Source organism: Lissotriton helveticus, chromosome 11 (genome assembly GCF_964261635.1).
Source record: "Lissotriton helveticus chromosome 11, aLisHel1.1, whole genome shotgun sequence".
Lineage (NCBI taxonomy): Eukaryota > Metazoa > Chordata > Amphibia > Caudata > Salamandridae > Lissotriton > Lissotriton helveticus.
The window spans coordinates 808,874,466-808,893,912 of NC_136072.1; the positions used below are offsets into that span (position 1 = coordinate 808,874,466).

The window sequence follows — 19,447 nt, forward strand, 5'->3', positions numbered from 1 at the left end:
TGGGCAGTACTGTGGAAGGGGGTGCAGAGGGAGGGAGTCCTCGCCTCTGACCCCGGTGCAGTTTGAGGGTTTAGACCCTAGGTTTAAGGGCCAGGTGCAGGGTGTCCCCCCTGACCTGGTGCCCCAGTTGCAGGATAGCACCCCTGAACTGGTGGGCGAATTGTGCAGGTCACCTGCCACAGGTGCCCTGACAATTCTGGAAGGGGGTACCACTCCAGGTGGGAGGGTACAGAGCCCCCAGGAGGAGGACCGGGTGTGGGAGAGGCCACCCCAGTCTTTAGTACAGCCGTCAGGTACAGACCTGAGGCTGGTGGGTCAGTGCCAGGATGGCATACCTGACCTGACAGGAGGGAGAGTGGACCAAGGGTGCCAAGCACCTGGGGCTAATGCCCCCCACTCTTTAAGGCCACAGAGGTTTGAGAGCCCTGAGAGGCGTAAGGCTTGGGTCTCATTCCTGACTACTGTCAGTGGCCACTGTGACATTTTTCTGTCTGCCTGTTGGGACACACCTGTGAGCGAATTAAGGTTCAAGGCTGCACAGGTGGTGTCCACAGGTGTAGAGAAGGGTTTCCCATGGATTGGCTTGGTGGACCCTGAGAGTATGAACAGAGGATTTGAAGGAGGTGCAGATTGGCGTAGAACTGGAATGTGCCCCTGCTGTTGCGGGCCAGGTCCAGGTTCTATCGCCCAAAGCAGGGAAGCCCATCACAGTGGTGATTGGTCTACCCTGCGTTTTGGCTGGAAGGGGGTTGTGTTGGACCTGGGCCTCTTGGCAGGGTCATCCCTAAACTTTTTGCCTTCCTCCAATACTCTCTCTGACCTGTTTTTGTTGGTTTAATGACTCTGGGCACTTTGCCACTGCTGACCAGTGCTAAAGTGCATATGCTCTCCCTGTTGTAAAGTGTACATGTGATTGATGTCCATGATTGGTTCATTGGATTTACTGTTAGTCCCTAGTAAAGTGCACCAGGAGTGCCAGGGCTTGTGAATGCCAATACTGCTAGTGGGCCTGCAGCGCTGGTTGCGCCACCCACAGAAGCAGCCTTAAAATGTGTCTAGGGTCTGCCATTGCAGAACCTGCGTGCAGTCTGGTACTGTCATGCTAGCTGGGCAAGTGCACACACTTGCCAGCCCCTGAACCTTCCCTTAACTTCATATTAGTCACCCCTATGGTAGGCCTGAGGGCAGGGTGCATTGTAGTGTAAGGTAGAACATGCCCTGATGTGTGTGGCATGTTCTAATAGTGAATTACTACCAAAGTCGTTTTTCACTATTGTAAGGCTACCTGTTCCCTTCTAGGCCAGATGGGCTGCTGGAATTATTACACTCTATAATCCCAGCAGGCTCAGGGAACATGGTAGAAATTCATGTTTAGTATGCCTGAACTCAGAATAATAAAATACTTCTTTTAAGTAAAGTTTATTTTAATATCCTGTGTTTGCAAATGCTACTTTTAGAAAGTTAGCATTTGCTTGCCTAACCATTTCAGCCCGCCTCTGCTTGGATGTGGATCTGACTGTCTGGTGTGTGTGAGTGACAGGGCTGGGAGTTGACAGGTAGTGAATAGCCAGATGACACCTTAGTGGGTGGTGGGAGTTTCCCCTGAATGATGCATCAGGCTGTGCTCTGCCTCCACAATGCTGGCTCCGCCCTCCTGGGGAGCGACTGATGACTCAGCCTGCACCTGGCCCAGGAAGGACCGAAGCTTGTCAACAAAGTGCTCAGGCCACTCCTGCCCTCACAATGCCGGCTCCGCCCCCCTGGGGAGCGGCTGATGTGCCTGCACTCACACTGAATACAGAAGCCAGAAGTACCCACAACAAGTACTCAGAGACTGGAGCAGTTATGCAGAGGACCCCCTAGCTTGCTAGAACAAAAGAAACTGGGTATAAAAGAAGGAGCCCTGCTCCTTGTAAATTAGATCCAGTTTGCGCAAAGAAGAAGCTCTGCCTGAAGAGAAGGACCCTGGAAGCTGCATGGAGAAGTACTGACTCTGACCCCAAGAGACTGGCCTGTGGTGGGTGCCTTGCTGCTGAAGGAGAGTAGGAGAAGAAAGACGGAAAGACTTTGCTTTTATTCAACTTGTGCCAAACTCTGCTGAAAGATCTCCAAGGGCTTGCTGCTGAACTTGCCCCCTGACCAGCGCCCCAGGAACAGTGGGCGCTACCCCCGTCTGGAAGAGGAACAGCTGCTGTGTATTGTCGACTCTGCATCACCGCCCTAAAGGACCTGTGCTAACCCCTGTCCTGCCAAGCACCGTAATTTCCTGCCGTCGCAGCTCGCACCGCAAAGGTCAGCCTGTCTGACCCCAGCCCCGTGACTGCCTCCCCGACCGGAAGAGACAACGCAAAGCAGAGGACCTGTCCGGTCCGATCACCACCTTCTGCTGCCCCCGCGCTGTGGAAAGTGAAGAGGAGACGGACTTCAGTACGTGTGCCCATCGGGAGGAAAGAGCCCTGCAGAGACCCTCGCAATCCGCTGCACCCCTCTCCAGGCGAACCCAAGACGCAGCCCCTGCCTGTAAGCCTGTGTCCCCTGAACACCGCCAACCTCGAGGTTAGTGCTCCTGTGGTCTCCGTGCCACGTCACCCTCCTGGAAGGCACCACAACAGGGACGTCTGCCTGGCTTCGGCCGCACCGAAGCTGAAAAGGACACGAAGGTATTGTGTGCTAAGCAAGCAGCATATTAGCCCGCGCTGTGTGCTCCCAATTGTATGCCCTGCCTTGCTCTGCCCCCCCAGGAGAGGCCGCACCGCACTGTGAAGGGTGCCTTGCCTCCCGGAGATCCTCCGCTGTCAGAAGGGACCCCTCTGCACTGACAAGTCCTGAAAGAAAGCATTCCTGAAGGTGCCTTGGCCCCAGAGGCTCCTCTCATCGCCTGCTTGCTGCTCTGCTCCGCAGCTCAGCCCCCACCTCTGGAAAAGGCCCAGGGTTTCTTCGAGGCCCTCTCTGGTGTCCATTCCAAGCCTACCGCGAGATGCGTGAGAGTTGGTAGGGGCTGTGTCAGTTTCACCCTTGAAGGCAGGAGAGGCGCTGCAAGGCGCTCCGAAGGCCGAGGAGGGTCCCAAAGCCCCAGAACAGGGAGAGGCTTTCTCTTTGAAAGGAAAGAACACTGAGAGAACTGTGAAATTAGGAGATTTATAACAAAAGCGCCTTAACAGAGAAATCTCCATTTTTGAACTACAAGGAAGTGAGAAAACATTCAGAAGTGCATATAAAGACTTGTACATTACTAAAAAGAACTGTGGCAACATAAATAAGAGTAACTGGAACCTCGCAATCCTTTAAAGTAACAAACTGTATTTACAAGCCTGATTTTAAAAATATATAAAGAGAATATATTTTTTACTACAAAACAGTTTGGTGTCATTGTGTGGTGGGTTGGTTGTGGTGGTATGATATTGCAAATGTTTAACCCTATGTGCCCCAGAGATTAGCCTAGACTGCTTGCGCCACACTACCTAGAGGGTAAGCAGAGGTTGTTCTTAGAGGTAACCCTCAGCCCTGACGAGGAAGAGAGAGGCCCTGTTTGTCGCCAGTGCTGCACTGCGCCAACCAGAGACTCCCCCTTCCTACACAGCTTAATTGAATATCTTCACCAGAGAAGCTTGCAAGTACTGCTTGTCGGCGCGACCGTATTTGATTTTTGTTCAAAGTTGATCCAAGTAGTGACCGGCGTTCCCGCATCAGCTCTGGGCAGATGGTTATAATATGGACTATGTCTTCCTCTCCTTCCCCGCAGAGGCGGCACCTTGCTGGCTTTGGCGGGCGCAGCCAAGCTGAATTTCAAAAACTTCTCTTTGGTGGCTTTAGAGAAGTTAACGAGTAGGTAAGCTTGGGGGAGACGTTTTACTGTAAGATTGAATAGTGAGCCAGCCATGTGAACGCTCCGTCAAAGCCGCTTTATCTTGTATAATGGACTCTTTTTTGACAGTGTTGTTCACAATTTTTTTGAAGCTTGCCATGGTCGCCGATGTTGCCCAGAGTTGCCGTACCCCCAGCTGGTCCAGTGCAGTGTCCAGGAAGTGTCTGGCTGGGCAGGTTTCTAGGGTTTCTACTTCTATCCACAAGTAGAAGTTTAGTGTTTCCGGTTGCCCTTTTTTGATCTTGAACCAGGTTTTAACAAAAGCTCCTTTTCTATCTAGCTCCTGCCTTTGTATCCCAAATTCAAGCCACATTTGTGCAGGAGATGTGTATCCAGGCAAACCATATATTATTCTCAGCGCCCTAGCGATGATGCCATTCAATGTTTCCGCGTCCCTCCCTCTCATGGCTTCAATTCCATATGTGATTGATGGGATAAGTTTGGCCTGTATCACCTTGGTCAGAGGGAGAAAGCTTGGCCCGGTTTTTCAAGTTTCTTAGTGCAATCGCTGTTGTTAATCCCCTCTTTTATATTGCCTCACATTGCGCTTTGTAGTTGCCTTTGCTATCAATCATGACCCCCATGTATTTATATTCTTGCACGACTTCAAGCTTAACTTTTGCCAGGTGCCAGTTATACTTTGTCTTTGCTTTCCGTTGATTTACACACATGACTTTTGCTTTATCTTGGTTTATACTTAGTCTATTGATGTCTGAGTATTGCAATGTAGTGTCCAGCAGGCGTTGTAGTCCTATGGGTGTCCTGCTGATGAGTACTAAGTCGTCTGGGTATAGAATGTTGGATAGCTGACGACCTCCTAGCTTCGGGGCATGCGCGTTAATTCCATTGAGTTGGGTTGAAAGCTCCGCCATAAATAGATTAAAAAGTTTTGGGGCAAGTACGCACCCTTGTTTTAGTCCGGAGGTTATATTGATATTTTTTGATAAGTAGTCTCCATCCCCCAGCTTTACTTGTACCCAGGTGTTGCTATGCAAAAGATTAGTTGTCTCAAGAGTAATGGAGGGATACCTAACGTTTTTAATTTTGCCCACAGAATATTTCTGTTTATATGATCAAATGCTGAACTGTAATCGATGAAGCAGATGTATAGAGGCTGTTTGTTTACAAGTGCGGTATCAATCATTAGTGAGAGGGCGGAGATGTTAGTAGCAGTGCCCATATCTCTACAAAATCCAGTTTGATTATAGGGTATTGCTTTAATTTCTGTGGCTCATGTTGTTAATTCCTGTAAGAGTACCCCGGCATAGTATTTAGCCTCATTGTCCAAAAGAGCTACGGGTCACTCCTGTTACCTTTTTTATAAATGGGTGAGATTATTGAGCCCCTCCACGACGATGGTATTATTGATGTCTGCAGGATTTTAACAAAAAACGGTTTTAGGGCTATGGCCCAAAATTCAGGATCTTGTTTAAATAGTATAGGTGGGATCCCATTTGGGCCAGGAGCTCCCTCTCGCCTGCCCTTCAAAATTCTCTTGTAAACTTGTTTTTTTGTGATCATGAGGTTCTGAACATGTTCTGCCATGAGGTTTCGCTGATACAGGTGGGTTTCTGTGCTGAGCGCGGTGTTGTTTAAGCCAATTTGGAGAGTCTCTTTTTTGTTAAAATGGGACTCGAGGTAACTTATCCAAGCCTCTTCTGTGACATTGGAGCTAATGTGTCGACCTTGCGAATTAGTTAGGGCATTAATCTTTTTCCAGAACTGTGCACTGTTGTTGCTTTTGATATCGTGCAGAAGAGTAGCCCAAAGAGATTCCTCGGCTTCCTTTTTTCCTTGCCATATAAGTTTTTTCCGGGTGGCTTTTTACTGCCGAAGTTCTTGCAGTGCTGAGTGATCGGTCTTCAGTCTCCGCAGTGTATAGTTTATCCGTGCTTTTAGCTGTTTTAATTTGACGGTATTACGTAGGATGGGGCCTGACCATAGGTTTTGGTAGCACTTTATTCTCCTGTTTCGAGAATGGCCTTTTAGATCTCCGTAGCTATTACGTAGGGCGTTTGTGAATTACTCCCAGCCTACAATTATATCGGGGTTGACTGCTTTCCCTTCTTCCCAGATTTGTTTTGCTAAGGAGAGGAATCCCTCGGGGTCATTGGTTCTACATTTTACTCTTCTTTCGTTGTTGGTGTATTCTGAGCACATTGTGTTTGCAGGGGGCAGTTTGTATAATGATTGATCTTGTATCGTGATTTCTTGGGGTAAGTGGTCACTGAAATCTACGCTTCCAATACAATAGTTTTTTACTCTTGTGAAAATATGGCGAGAGCAGAATGTGAAGTCAATTGTGGACCGTCTTGATGCATTGTTAAATGTTGCTGTTTGTGGGCGATCCCCAGGAAATCTGCCATTTAATGCACGTAAGCCCAGTTGTTCTAAGAACGACAACAGATTTTTCGAGGTGTTTGTGAGTCTTCCATCTGCGCTGATGTCTTGGGGCATTTCCTCCCAAGCAAATGGATCCTCCTCTGAATTGATGTCAACAACTAGTTTTCTCATCATGTATAGGTTGAAGTCCCCAGTAATTATCCAGTTATTTGTTTTCTCCTCTGTTATGAGTTTCACCAGCTCCTCCTTTAATTGTTGACTCCCTTTATTTTTGTCGTGTGGGTGCAAATAGAGGTTCACAAGTACTATATGTTATTTTCTTGTCTTCCCCCGAGGAGTGATTTGAGTTACTTGTATTTCGTTTGGTGGCGCTAGGTTGTATAGTAAGGGTTCTGCTGCGTAAATACTGCTTATGGAGCTGCATGTAGATAAACCTCCTTTTTGTGTCCGAATTTAGCGTTTCTAGTTGCCGGTAGGTGAAGCATGTTGAAGCCATGCAATGCCGTCGGTGCTTCACTCCACGTTTCTTGGAGTGAGATTATATCAAATTTTTGCAGGTAAGATTGCAGTTCCGGGTCTGAGGTCTTATCTCCCAGCCCATTGATATTCCAGGAGCAGATTTTCAGTGTATTTTTTTGGAGTGGGAGTGCATGCCTCTCAGAATGTCACGGTCTTCCAGTTTTTATGTTTATTGTCCTGGTAACCATACTCCACTCTGGTGTTGCTCTGCTTCTGTCCGCGTATGCCCTAAGTGAAATGTGTTCTCTATTCCCCCTGTGCTATGTGCTGTTGCTACGCGCCCCTCGCAGCACTGAGAATGATCGTGGGCTCGGTTGTTCAGAGCCGGGGTTTTCTTCTTGGTACTTAGGTTTGGCCAACAAGGGGTCAGGATACCTCGGTTTTTCGAGTGGCTGGAGTTTGATGCCCCAGTCATTAAACCTATTTTTTACCTTTAGGATTTGGTCAACTAGGTCTGGTGTAACCCAGACTGTTTTCGTTGACTCTGTGCATGGGCGGTCAGGCGATTCATAAAACTCTCACAACAAGAAATACCTGGGGGTCAATGAAGTAAGTCAGCCAGAATGGATCACAACACCAATACTACGCAAATAACACCCGTGAGGACATTGTGCATGTTAGTGAATGCAGGCCAGGTCAAGGCTCAAGAGCATATGGAGAAAATAGTTCCCATCAGAAGCCACACTGTACCGCCCTCTTTCTCATCATTTGGGTTCTCCTTACCCAGGAGACAAAAACGGCCGGTCTGATGTTACCGTGACCGATAAAAGTGACAAGTAGGTAGTATGTATTGTACAAGAAATAAAGTGGCTCCTGAAAAAAAGCAGTGTTTGGTGATAGGAGTGAAAGGTGAAAGGTTGTCATAAAATTAGGTGAATCGGGTAGAAAAGCGAAATTTATTAGTATCTCCCAATCCCTAAGGTTAAAAAGCAAGTGCAAGTGCGGGTTTGAAATAATAACCGTACTTGATGGTGGTCAACATGTTTCTGCATTAAATAGAACAAAGTTTCAAATGCATTCGTCAGGACCTTAGTGAACAACACTACTGCTTAGAATAAATAATGAAAAAATATCACCTGAAAGTCCCAGGTGTGTACTCAACCGTATACCATAGATGATGGTTGAGAAGCTTCACCCCACCTGGCTGCAGCTCAGGTTTGAGGAGCACCGCTCTGTCCGTCGGTGTCTCCGGGCAGTCGTCTGTACTGTCTGGGGGGGTCACGGTAACATCAGACCGGCCGTTTTTGTCTCCTGGGTACGGAGAACCCAAATGATGAGAAAGAGGGCGGTACAGTGTGGCTTCTGATGGGAACTATTTTCTCCATATGCTCTTGAGCCTTGACCTGGCCTGCATTCACTAACATGCACAATGTCCTCACGGGTGTTATTTGCGTAGTATTGGTGTTGTGATCCATTCTGGCTGACTTACTTCATTGACCCCCAGGTATTTCTTGTTGTGATAGTATTATGTTTGGGGCATGTACCTGGTTGGTCGATAAACCTGCCCTTAGACCCTCTTTCAATTGTTTGTTGTGTATGATTCATAAAACTCAACTGACTCCAGGTCCGTGGTTTTTATGTTCTTTAAAGAGTTGATGGACCTTAATAAGCGCAAAATGTTGCCTCTGTTTAATATTGAGAAGGATTGAGAAGGATAGTGGAGAGTTGGAAGAGGGAAAAAGGTTTGCATTTATATAGCGCTTGCTACCCTTGATGGGGTGTTAAAGTGCATTTTTGGCGAGTGGCACGTTACTTCGGAACCCAGAAAGGAATAGTGATGAATTAGTATAATGAAAATATGAAAGTAAGGTGAGTGGTGAATATGTTGGTCAGTTATGTGGATTGAGAATGATAGTGGAGGTATGGAGACTTAGGCACTTAGCACTGTGTCTTCTTTATTTTTCTTTCTATATCACAATTTTTGTTATGGGTTGGCAGTCGCTGATGATGAGAACCTGAGGATGCAGCCGAGTCTGCATACTCCCATGGTGTTACTCCCGTGAGGCACTGCCAATGGTTTTTCACTTTTTTTCCTTTCCTACTTATGTTTGGTCATTTCACACTGGAGGGTGGGATAGACCACGGAAGGCAGAGCTCACAGAAGCAAATAGTATAATGAAATATTCAAGTCATTTTTAATAATTTGAGTGGTGGATATGTTAGTCATTATTTGGATTAAGAAGGATACCGAAGGGGTAGAAGAGGTAAAAAGGTTTGCATTTATATAGCGCTTGCTACCCCTGTTGAGGTGTTAATGTGCTTTTTCGGTGAGAAGCATGCTACTCCGGAACCCATAAAGATTAGTGGTGAATTAGTATAGTGAAATAGGAAATTTATTTGAGTAGTGGACATATTAGTCTAGTAGTTAGATTGAAAAAGGATAGTGGAGGGAGAAGGGAAGAATTTTGTATTTTTTTTTGTTTTGTTGTTGTTTTGTTGTTGCTATACCCTTCATTACGAGTGGTTATTCCCTAGTAATGAGGACCAACGTCCAGATCTTGCTGCTCACTGCACCTAAATGCCATCTTCCGGTTTCCCCTTGATAGATATCAGTAGGTTTGGCCTGAAAGTATTTATCAAGGGAACATGGTTTTCATTCCAAAACTCAAAAGTCTAATAAGTGTGGTTCCAGGAGCTACCGCACATAGCAGAATTTAATGCAAACTTGTAAGGAAGGCAAAGACAAACTTACCTTGGGACATTTTTCAGACAGCATAAAATTGAAATTTCTCAAAACTTTAGCAGCATAAAACAGGATTTCAAAAATTCTAACTTCATGTAGGGCTGATATGTGGTATGCACTCCTTTCGTGTTATAATTGTTCACGCAGCTCTCTGATGGATGTCACAGGCAGTATTTCTGTGTCTCCAGATAGATCATGCAGTGTGTCTGTTCTCCTTTGTACTGCCGGTCACCGGTGTATTCAACTGTGTAGTCTTGGACTGTGTCATGTATGTGCATGTAACTTGCATGATCGAGGTAACTATTAGCAGCGATACTACGTGTCTCTCGGACCTTTTTCAAGTGCTCGCCGTCTTTTTTCCCCAGCAAGGGGGGCGGCAATCTGAGGGATAGCCCCGGGCGTCACGAGCTCTAGCTACGCCTCTGCTTGTCATGCTTGAGATTCTTAGACAAAGCTGTGTGTATTCCCACCGAAGGAATAGAAGGGATGCTGTGGGTCAGACGAGGTACACTGGCAGAGTTTTGTTTTTTTCTGTAATGGAACAGCGGGCTGTGTTGCTGGGCAGGCTAGAGGTGCATTATCAGAGCTCTGCATCAGTGCTTAATTTGAGCGGGTGGTTTCCAGTGCTCGGCACCGGCACTTAATTGTCAACACTGGGGCTTGTGACCGTCTGACACAAGGTGGTGCTGTCAGGCTAATTTAGAGATGGGCACAACAACAGTTAATTATTGCCAAACTCTTATTATAGCATTGGATCTTAAAATAGTCAGAATGATCACAGTTTTAGGAGTGTGACTGACGATTAGTAGTTGAGTTGTTACTGTCATTGGCAGCTTAGCAGGGGCAATGTGTGGTGCAAGCTGCAGCATCCTCCTGACAAGAGCCCTGGCACTTATTTGTTTACAAAGTAAGCACTGCTCTGCGTGGTTCTGCTCCTGGAAAAGCAGGGCTGCTGAGGCCAGACTTGAGGTGCACGCGGCGAGCAGCACCTGCGGCGCGTGCCTTCTTGCTGCTTAGATTCATGTCGCAATCCCCAGCCTTCACGCGCACTCCGTACATTGTGGTTTCTGCTGGGTATGTGGGCTGAGCCGGCTTTCACTTCACTTTCTAGTTCCTTGTTCCCCCGCACCCCTCCTTCCACACAATGTAAATATGGGTACCGTGCTGGGCACACTCTCGTCTGAAGAGTCGGGATGGGCACGATGGTAGCGTACAGGGGGCTGCTGCTGGCCCTGGGGTCCCTGGCTTCAGGTAAGGACAGTGCTCACCTCTGAGTTACCCATAGCCCACCCTCGACACCCCCAGCCCAGGTCCCTGGAGGGACTGGTAGCACACACCATTGGAGTCTCCCCCTTTGCACTAGCCCGAGCCCCGCATCTCTACGAACCATAGCTCACTCTAGGGAGAAAGGGTCGCAGGCTCTGCTCTCTGGGACCACTACACAACACCCTTGTGGTGTTTCCACCCCACTGACACCCCTGCTGACCTGAGACCACTGGTGATTTCATTAAACAAGCTCTGTGTTGCACTCCGTACATCAAGGGGGCGGGATGAGCCACTCTTCGATATGTAAAACTGTGTTCTCAACACAACTTTGCATCTAGACAAACTCTCTAAGAAGTAAGTTGATGTACAAGGTATGTGATTTGGACCAGTGCAACGAGTTTGTGGAATTCCAGGCAATAAAATGTTTTTGAGATTGGAGCGCCCCCTGCCCTAATAAGCAGGCAATTTGTCTGTTTGTAATTTGGCTTCACCTATTTGTTGCATCTTTGTCGGTCCTTATGGAAGTGGCAGCCGTTTTACCATTTGGCTAATTAAGCACTACACTTCAGATTAGTGCCTCTCATCAGTGTGTCTGAACAGGAGCAACTGCAAGTCACGGACTACATGGCACTTGTATGCATTGCTAGAAGATCAGTAAGCAAGTGGGGATACAGTTGAATTGTAATCAGGGCCACTGAAATTATGCGTCCGTTTCATTTTCCACTTACTTATGGATTTCGTCGCAATTGCCACACAATCCATTATCGGTTTCATAATCGGCAGGATTTAACAAAAAATTGTTTCCAGCTCAAACGGATCAAAAGTTACTATAATCGCAGCAACATATGTTGCTGTGCAGTTTAAGGTCCTTCACAAAGGTTGACTGGTTATATTTCTTTTGCTTTTTGCTGCATTTGGGTATCAGACTGCTGTTAATGAAGTGAAACCGTTGGCTAGATATTGATAACGTGTAAAATGACAGAATAATTAGGTGATGCGATCACAAAATGTGCCGTATTACACTGCAAAATTTGCCTTTTTTTGTCGCATAATTTAGAAAACTCTAATTTGATCCTCCCCTGCCACATAATTCTAGTGGCCCTGATAGTAGTATGATCGAAAGATGTCTTTTGGGAGCTGCCTCGGCTTCTTGTGTCTCATGCTGTACATGCATGTTACTGCACGTGTCTGTGTCAGACACTGCATAAGGAGATCCTTTAATGGCATGGCGTCTATCCATGCACGTATTTGTGTCAACTTCTTTGTGTGCGCTCTTTACCTGGTGATTTTTGAGTTCAAAAGCTTGCCTGTCTCTGTCGATGGCTCTATCTGAATTAAAAAGCGCACATGGCCTATAACATTGGTTCAAACATTATAGGATTTTCCATACCCTTTACTAGGGGTTTTACAATTCATTCATAAATACCTACGTAGATAATGTATGCATTTCGTAGCATCTAGTCAGTAACAATGACCAAGAATGTACGTGCTTTAAACATTCATTCAACACTCTCTCCCCTCTCATATCATTCAATTACTTTGCACACCACTGCCCTCCCTAACACTCTCTTTGTTACGCACACATTTCCCGCTGCTTCTCCCCGCCACTGTAAAGCCCCTTCCTCTCTGAATCTGTATCTCGTTTCCATTCCTCGGCGCTTACTCCACGTCTTCATTTTTATCTCTCTCTCTCCTCCTTCTGCCCTTTCTTCTTCTCCTCAAACACTACCTCCCACACTCTTTGATTCCCCTGCCCTCATTATCCCATTCAGTTTTGCACTCCCGTTCTACACCATGTTTTTCTTCATCTGTCTTCTTTGTCACTTTCCTCACATTCACACACATTCTTTCACCTTTTCCCTCTTTCTCCTTCTCTACGTGTCCTCTTCTTTAGTCTATTATCCCTTTCTTCTCGGCTACTCTTTATTTTACCTTTATTTCCTTTTCCACTGTCTAACTAATTTTTCTCTCCCCATCTCTCAGTTCCTGTCTGTTCTCTCCCTCATCTTCATTTGCTATTTATTTTCTGTTTCTAACCTCCCTACTCTCCCTTCTCTGCTTCTCTTTTTCCCCTCTACTCTCTACCTGTAGCTCCACCGATCTTCTTTTTATCTCTAGCTAAGGAGAGCGTCAACCCTGGCAGGCCACAATGAATGATCGGGGTCTGAAGGGCAGTTAACATTCTCACTTATTCTGCTTCTTGGGCCCACCCACTGACCGCAACCCAAAGGTTTTTTGGGAGTTAAACCCGTGTTCTTCTCCTAAGACATCCTATCTGTGGTATGCTGGGTGCGTTTGTTAAGCGCATAGTAGCCAGGAACCAGGCACCTAGTACTATACAGTGTCTATGATTGGTCCACATTTTTCTGTGGGGTACAGAATTGTGATCTGCCTGCCTGGATATAGATATATATAGATATAGCCTGTAGAGATTATCTAGTGCAGTGGGACAACTGGATATTTCTCTTTGGTGCCACCACATCACAGTACTTTGGAAGAAAGGGGGGGGGGGTGTCTGAGTGATAGGACATACCTAACCATGAAGCTCCCTTCTCTCCAGGGAAGCACATTGTGGCAGGAACACATGCAGCTCCCTTTTATACAAGTCACGTGCTCAGTGCAGCAGTAGTTGAGGGACACACCAACCATGTAACCCCCTTTTACACAAGGAAGGTCTCAGTGCAGCAGCAAATAGGGACACACCCAACAACGTCACACCCTTTTATATGTCAGCTGCTTAGTACAATAGCACCTGGAAGGGACACATTAACCATTCAACTCCATTGTATGCAGTCACGGTCTTAGTACAACAGCACCTGGGAGGGACACACCCAACCACTCAGGCCCTTTAATACAAGGCAGGTGCTCGATGCAATAGTACCTTGTTGGGAAACATTAACCATGCAACTCCATTTTATACAAGTCAAGTGCTCAGTGAAACAGCACCTGGGAGGGAGACACTAATCATGCATCCCGCTTTTATATAAGTCACGTGCTCAGTGCAAGAGCACCAACCAATAGCCCCCTTATATACAATGCAGGTGCTCCATGCAACAACACCTGGGAGAGACACAATCAGCCATGCAATCCCATTTTATACAAATCAATAAGTCAATTGCTTAGTGCAGTAGCAGCAACTGGGAGGGACACAGCCAACTACACAGTCCCCTTTAATACAAAGGTAGGTCTCAGTGCAGCGACAGTGAAGAGGGACACACCCATCCACGTAGCCACTTTTATAGAAGGAAAGTCTCAGTGCAGCACTGCGGAGAGGGACACACCCAACCATGCAGCCCCTTTTTACACAAGCCACGTGCTCAGTGCAGCAGAACCTGGCAGATACATGCAACCCACTTTCATACAAATCACATGCTCAGTGCAACAGCACCTGGGAGGGACGCACCCAGCCATGCAACCCTCTTTTACACAAGGTGGGGCTCAGTACGGCAGCACCTGAGAGGGACACACCAACCATTCAACCCTCTTTCACACAAGGCGGGGCTCAGTACAACAGCACCAGGGAGGGACACACCAATCATGCAACCCTCTTTTACACAAGGTGGGGCTCAGTACGGCAACACCTGGGAGGGACACACCAACCATGCAACCCTCTTTTACACAAGGTGGGGCTCAGTACAACAGCACCAGGGAGGGACACACAAATCATGCAACCCTCTTTTACACAAGGTGGGGCTCAGTACGGCAACACCTGGGAGGGACACACCAATCATGCAACCCTCTTTTACACAAGGTGGGGCTCAGTACGGCAACACCTGGGAGGGACACACCAACCATGCAACCTTCTTTTACACAAGGCGGGGCTCAGTACGGCAACACCTGGGAGGGACACACCAACCATGCAACCCTCTTTTACACAAGGTGGGGCTCAGTACGGCAACACCTGGGAGGGACACACCAACCATGCAACCCTCTTTTACACAAGGTGGGGCTCAGTACGGCAACACCTGGGAGGGACACACCAACCATGCAACCCTCTTTTACACAAGGTGGGGCTCAGTACGGCAGCACCTGGGAGGGATGCACCCAGCCATGCATGCCCTTTTATACAAGCCACGTGCTCCGTGCAGGAGCCCCTGGAACTCAGAGACCCACCCAACCATGCAACACCCTTTCCTACAAGTCACATGGTCAGTGCAAGAGCTTCTCCATTGCATCTCCACATGAACCCAACATAAGATTATTTCACGAGCGCCCGACAACCCGCCTCTTCCTCCAAGTATTCCTTCCTGAACGTCACCCAGCCTTTCTGATGCCCCATACGTTCTAAGTAGTGTAGCCCTGCTGAAGAACTTGTAGTACTCTCACCGTTTAGAAGTGCATGTTATGTACCTTGTGTATCTGCAATGCTGACACGCCCTGTACAGGTGCTTTCTGATTACAGGTATTAGCAGTTCTGCAATTGACAGCATGTCCTCTTAAATAGACAGAAGCCTTACAAAGAAGTGCTGTTCCGTTCCGTTGCTTTACATCAGCCCCACTCAGTGGTCGAAGTGGGGGGAAACAAAGTAGGGGAACTATGGGCGAAGAATCAGAGGGCGGGAATAACCAGAAGATTGGACCAGTGAGCAGTCAGAGGTGTAGCCAGAATGCGCAAAACATCCCAATTTTTTGTATTTGTTTGGCTTTTCACTGATCAGTTACAACTTATTTATGTTAACAGAAAAAAGACAAACGGCTAACCAAGGTTAAGCACATCAAATCCACATATATAGTCTATTTAGAGATGGTGCAATCACTTCCAGCACCCGCCATCCAAGGATGCAAAAATGGCAAAATGTTTATGGAGAAGTAAGGTGCACACGTTGTGAAGTAGATAGATCAGACCAAATGTATCCAAAATATCTTCTTTTATTAGGTTAATCATAAAAAATGGCACACAGCCAACGCGTTTCGTTCCAGATTGTCAGAAGGAAATTCGTCAGGGCTCCAATCAAGAAAGCGCAAGGTTCGTAGTCTCAGGTTTCTACATGAGTCCATAGATGGCTGCTTCTTCAAGAAGCATAAAGTAAATGTTTCATAATGTGAGGCCTATATGCAGTAAGGAGTACCAGTCAAGGCATGATGACCGGCAGACATGAAATGAAACGAAAACGAAGGCACCTTAGTTTTCGAAACATTTACTGCATTACAGCAGCCTTTTTATAGCTGCATAATTTAGTCAATACTGCGGCATAATTTTCCCCTCACAATCCCACTCCACACTATCTGTGTTGCCCTTCTCATACCTAACCAGTTGCTTCCCTAACGCTCCCCGTTCCAATCACATTGTTTTTATTAACGTGAAGCTTTGCCCCCCTGTGTTCTCATTAATCATGCTGGTTGGTGGTGTTTAGTTTTCTGTAAGTCCTGACCCACTCTTCCGTTGCTTCCCTATTCCTCACCATCACATCTGTTTTTTCATCTCCTTTTTAATGGAGGCCCCTGCTGCAGCAATTTGCTGCTGGGCTGCTTCTTTTTAAAAATGCACGTTTGAGCACATTTAATTCATTTATTTTGAATTTACCCATCAGAAATTGCGTCCTAAATCTTGGAATGGTAAATAAATAAAACAGACATCTGCCTCCTAAATTATGAATGCGCATGTGTGGTGACACTTATGTCTGTAGGTCATCACGTGGGGCCTCTATGCTTTCATGATGCACACACATTTTATTGTATTGTATTTTAATTGCCCTTGACAAGGCGTCAAAGTGCTTTTTCGGCGAGTAGCATGCTACTCCGGAACCCATAAAGGATTAGTGTTGAATTAGTATATTTAAATATGACAGTAATTTGAGTGGTGGATAGGTTAGTCAGTTATTTAGATTCAGACGGATAGCGGAGGGATAAAAGAGGGAAAAAGGTTTGCATGTATATAGCGCTTGTTACCCTTGATGGGGTGTTCAAGTGCTCTTTTTGGCGAGTAGCACGCTACTCCGGAACCCATAAAGGATTAGTGGTGAATTAGCATAGTGAAATATGAAAGTAATTCATGCCTTGCTGTTTGGTTCGCCCGTGGATTCTCTGCATCTCCATCTCCATCTACGCCTCGCGGAACCCGCTGCGCGGGTCCCGCTTCGCAGTGGGGCGTTCTCCTTTGTGGGCTGTTAGCTGCTGCTGGGGTAAGACAGGGGCTGAGGGCTGCGAGCAAGAGGGCTGGGACTACATTTCCCAGGAGTCCCAGTTACCCCGCCCGTTCCACCTGGGCTGCTCTCCCTCCCCGCCCCGCCCCCAACGACCGGGTGATTTAATACCGGTTTGGACTGCACTTCGTGGGACACCCTGACAAACCTGCCTTGCTGTTTGGTTCGCCCGTGGATTCTCTGCATCTCCATCTCCATCTACGCCTCGCGGAACCCGCTGCGCGGGTCCCGCTTCGCAGTGGGGCGTTCTCCTTTGTGGGCTGTTAGCTGCTGCTGGGGTAAGACAGGGGCTGAGGGCTGCGAGCAAGAGGGCTGGGACTACATTTCCCACGAGTCCCAGTAACCCCGCCCGTTCCACCTGGGCTGCTCTCCCTCCCCGCCCCGCCCCCAACGACCGGGTGATTTAATACCGGTTTGGACTGCACTTCGTGGGACACCCTGACAAACCTGCCTTGCTGTTTGGTTCGCCCGTGGATTCTCTGCATCTCCATCTCCATCTACGCCTCGCGGAACCCGCTGCGCGGGTCCCGCTTCGCAGTGGGGCGTTCTCCTTTGTGGGCTGTTAGCTGCTGCTGGGGTAAGACAGGGGCTGAGGGCTGCGAGCAAGAGGGCTGGGACTACATTTCCCAGGAGTCCCAGTTACCCCGCCCGTTCCACCTGGGCTGCTCTCCCTCCCCGCCCCGCCCCCAACGACCGGGTGATCATCGTAATAGCTATATTTTAACGTGTGAATACCGCTGCGCGGGAGCTCGCCGGGAGAAGCCCGGGACAAGGGCGGGACCGTCTGTGGCCGTCAGGGGCCAAAGGAGGCCGGGCTGGGCCACCCCCCTTGGTTCTCGCACTTTATACAAGGTACCTGTTTGCTATAAACTGCGGCGAAACATATTTTTGTACTTGAATGATGCCATCCCCGGCCAAGGAGAGCACACCGTTGAAGCCGGGAGGAGCTAAAAGCAGGACCTTAGAGAATTATTTCTCACGGGCCGGGGGGGAGGGGGATAAAGAGTGTAACCTGTCTCGGCTAAGAGCAGAAAGGAGACGCTCAATAGACAATCTGAAAAATACCCCTCTCGGAGAACAATCTACTATGCCCAGGGAGGAGTTGTCTTTCATAGATGATGTCCCACTTCTGTTGAGGGATCATATGAATACTACACCAGCAGAAGCCATGATCATAGCCCCAGTTACTAGCCCTAGTCCCACCAGAGTGACCATAGACCTAGTCTCCCAACCACTGCGGGACCCCAAGGCCAATACAAACCCACCCATATCAGTAAGCGTGCTAAGATCTCATGGGCCCCCCCCTAATAAACGTAGAAGGAAGTCGAAGGGCTTACAGGGAAGGAACAAATCTAAAAATTCCCGTTTGGACTTTGGGAAGTCTGCTGTCAAACCGCCTGTAGTAGTGGCAAAGTCACAGGCTGATTCTCACTCTAAACCTGTTGACCAGGATAACCCAGCCCCCGCCCCGACAATAAAGGTGGGAACTAATATTGCTAACCTCCCCCTATCTGTTGTTCCCCTGGGGAATCTGGAATTCTTGTTAAGGTCCCTATTATTACCAATCAGCGAGAGTTTAAAAAAGATTGAGAATAGACTAACCGCACTGGAGACCGTAGTAGGTAGTCTGAAAAACCCGGCAGAGCACCAGGATAGGAATTTAGCACCCAGCACTATTAACGAAGCCACCGAACAGCCTGTACATAGAGCCGTAAACATACTCCCGTTACATGCAGTAAATCCGGTGGGTTCACAACAGCCCGCAAAGAATAATTCTGTTCCAACCAGGCCCTCTAACTTTAACATCCCTATTCCCCCGTCTGGCCCGGTTAACTTGGTACAGCAGGTAGACAGTACCACACTGATCCCCCTAATGAAGCTTCCCCCAAGACCACGTAGGCCCAATCTACCCCCCGAGACCAATGATTTTACTGTTGTCTTGGCTGGAGTTCCCCCACTTGAAATAGGGGAAACAGAGGACTTCTGTGCCTTGAAAAGTAGGGTCATTAAGTGGCTAAATATAAATAGACCTCTCCCGTTACACCTTAATAATGAAATCATAATGGTAAGAAGGGTGCCATGGGTGGGGAGAACTCAGAAATCTATTGTTGGGGATTGCATACTGACAAGTTTTAGGGATGCAGTTACAGTGACCTATATTTGCCAAGGGGAAAACAGATCTAGGGAATCCACTATTCACACCCTTCGGGTGTCTTTCTTTTTTCCTATTAGCCCAGCCCCACTGCAGTCGCAACAAAAGCAAAACAACTGGGAGAGGGTTGGCAGGAGGGGGAGACACCAGGACTCTAATCATAGATCATCATTTGGCCGTCAGGAACCTCTTTTTCACACCTATAATCGGTTCAATGGTCTGAATGATTTAGAGGGGGTTGATTGACAGATGGATAATGCCCCTCAGGGTCATATGGAGGAGAGTGTCCAGGCAGAGGTGGTGGGTGAACGGAGCCCTAACGTTCAACTAATTGTAATGTCTGACGTAGGATATCCAGGGTATGACGAACCGAATGTTACACCAATAGAATGTTCAGGAGGGGGGTACGGGCTGGCCACGCAAGGTCCGACACAGGAGACTTTATTACATCAACAGGAGGGTTTAAAAGTGCGAGG

General features: G+C 47.6%; 1 protein-coding gene across 1 annotated transcript in view; it reads left to right on the forward strand.

The window, feature by feature from the left end:
• The first annotated feature begins 10,556 nt into the window (after window positions 1-10,556).
• The window catches only part of LOC144792012 (pulmonary surfactant-associated protein B-like), a 93,136-nt gene continuing 84,245 nt past the window's right edge, over window positions 10,557-19,447 (forward strand). Inside the window, exon 1 of the mRNA XM_078666874.1 lies at window positions 10,557-10,661. Within this exon, the coding sequence (XP_078523000.1) occupies window positions 10,604-10,661 (58 nt within the window). The 5' untranslated portion in view covers window positions 10,557-10,603. The remainder of the gene's footprint in view (window positions 10,662-19,447) is intronic.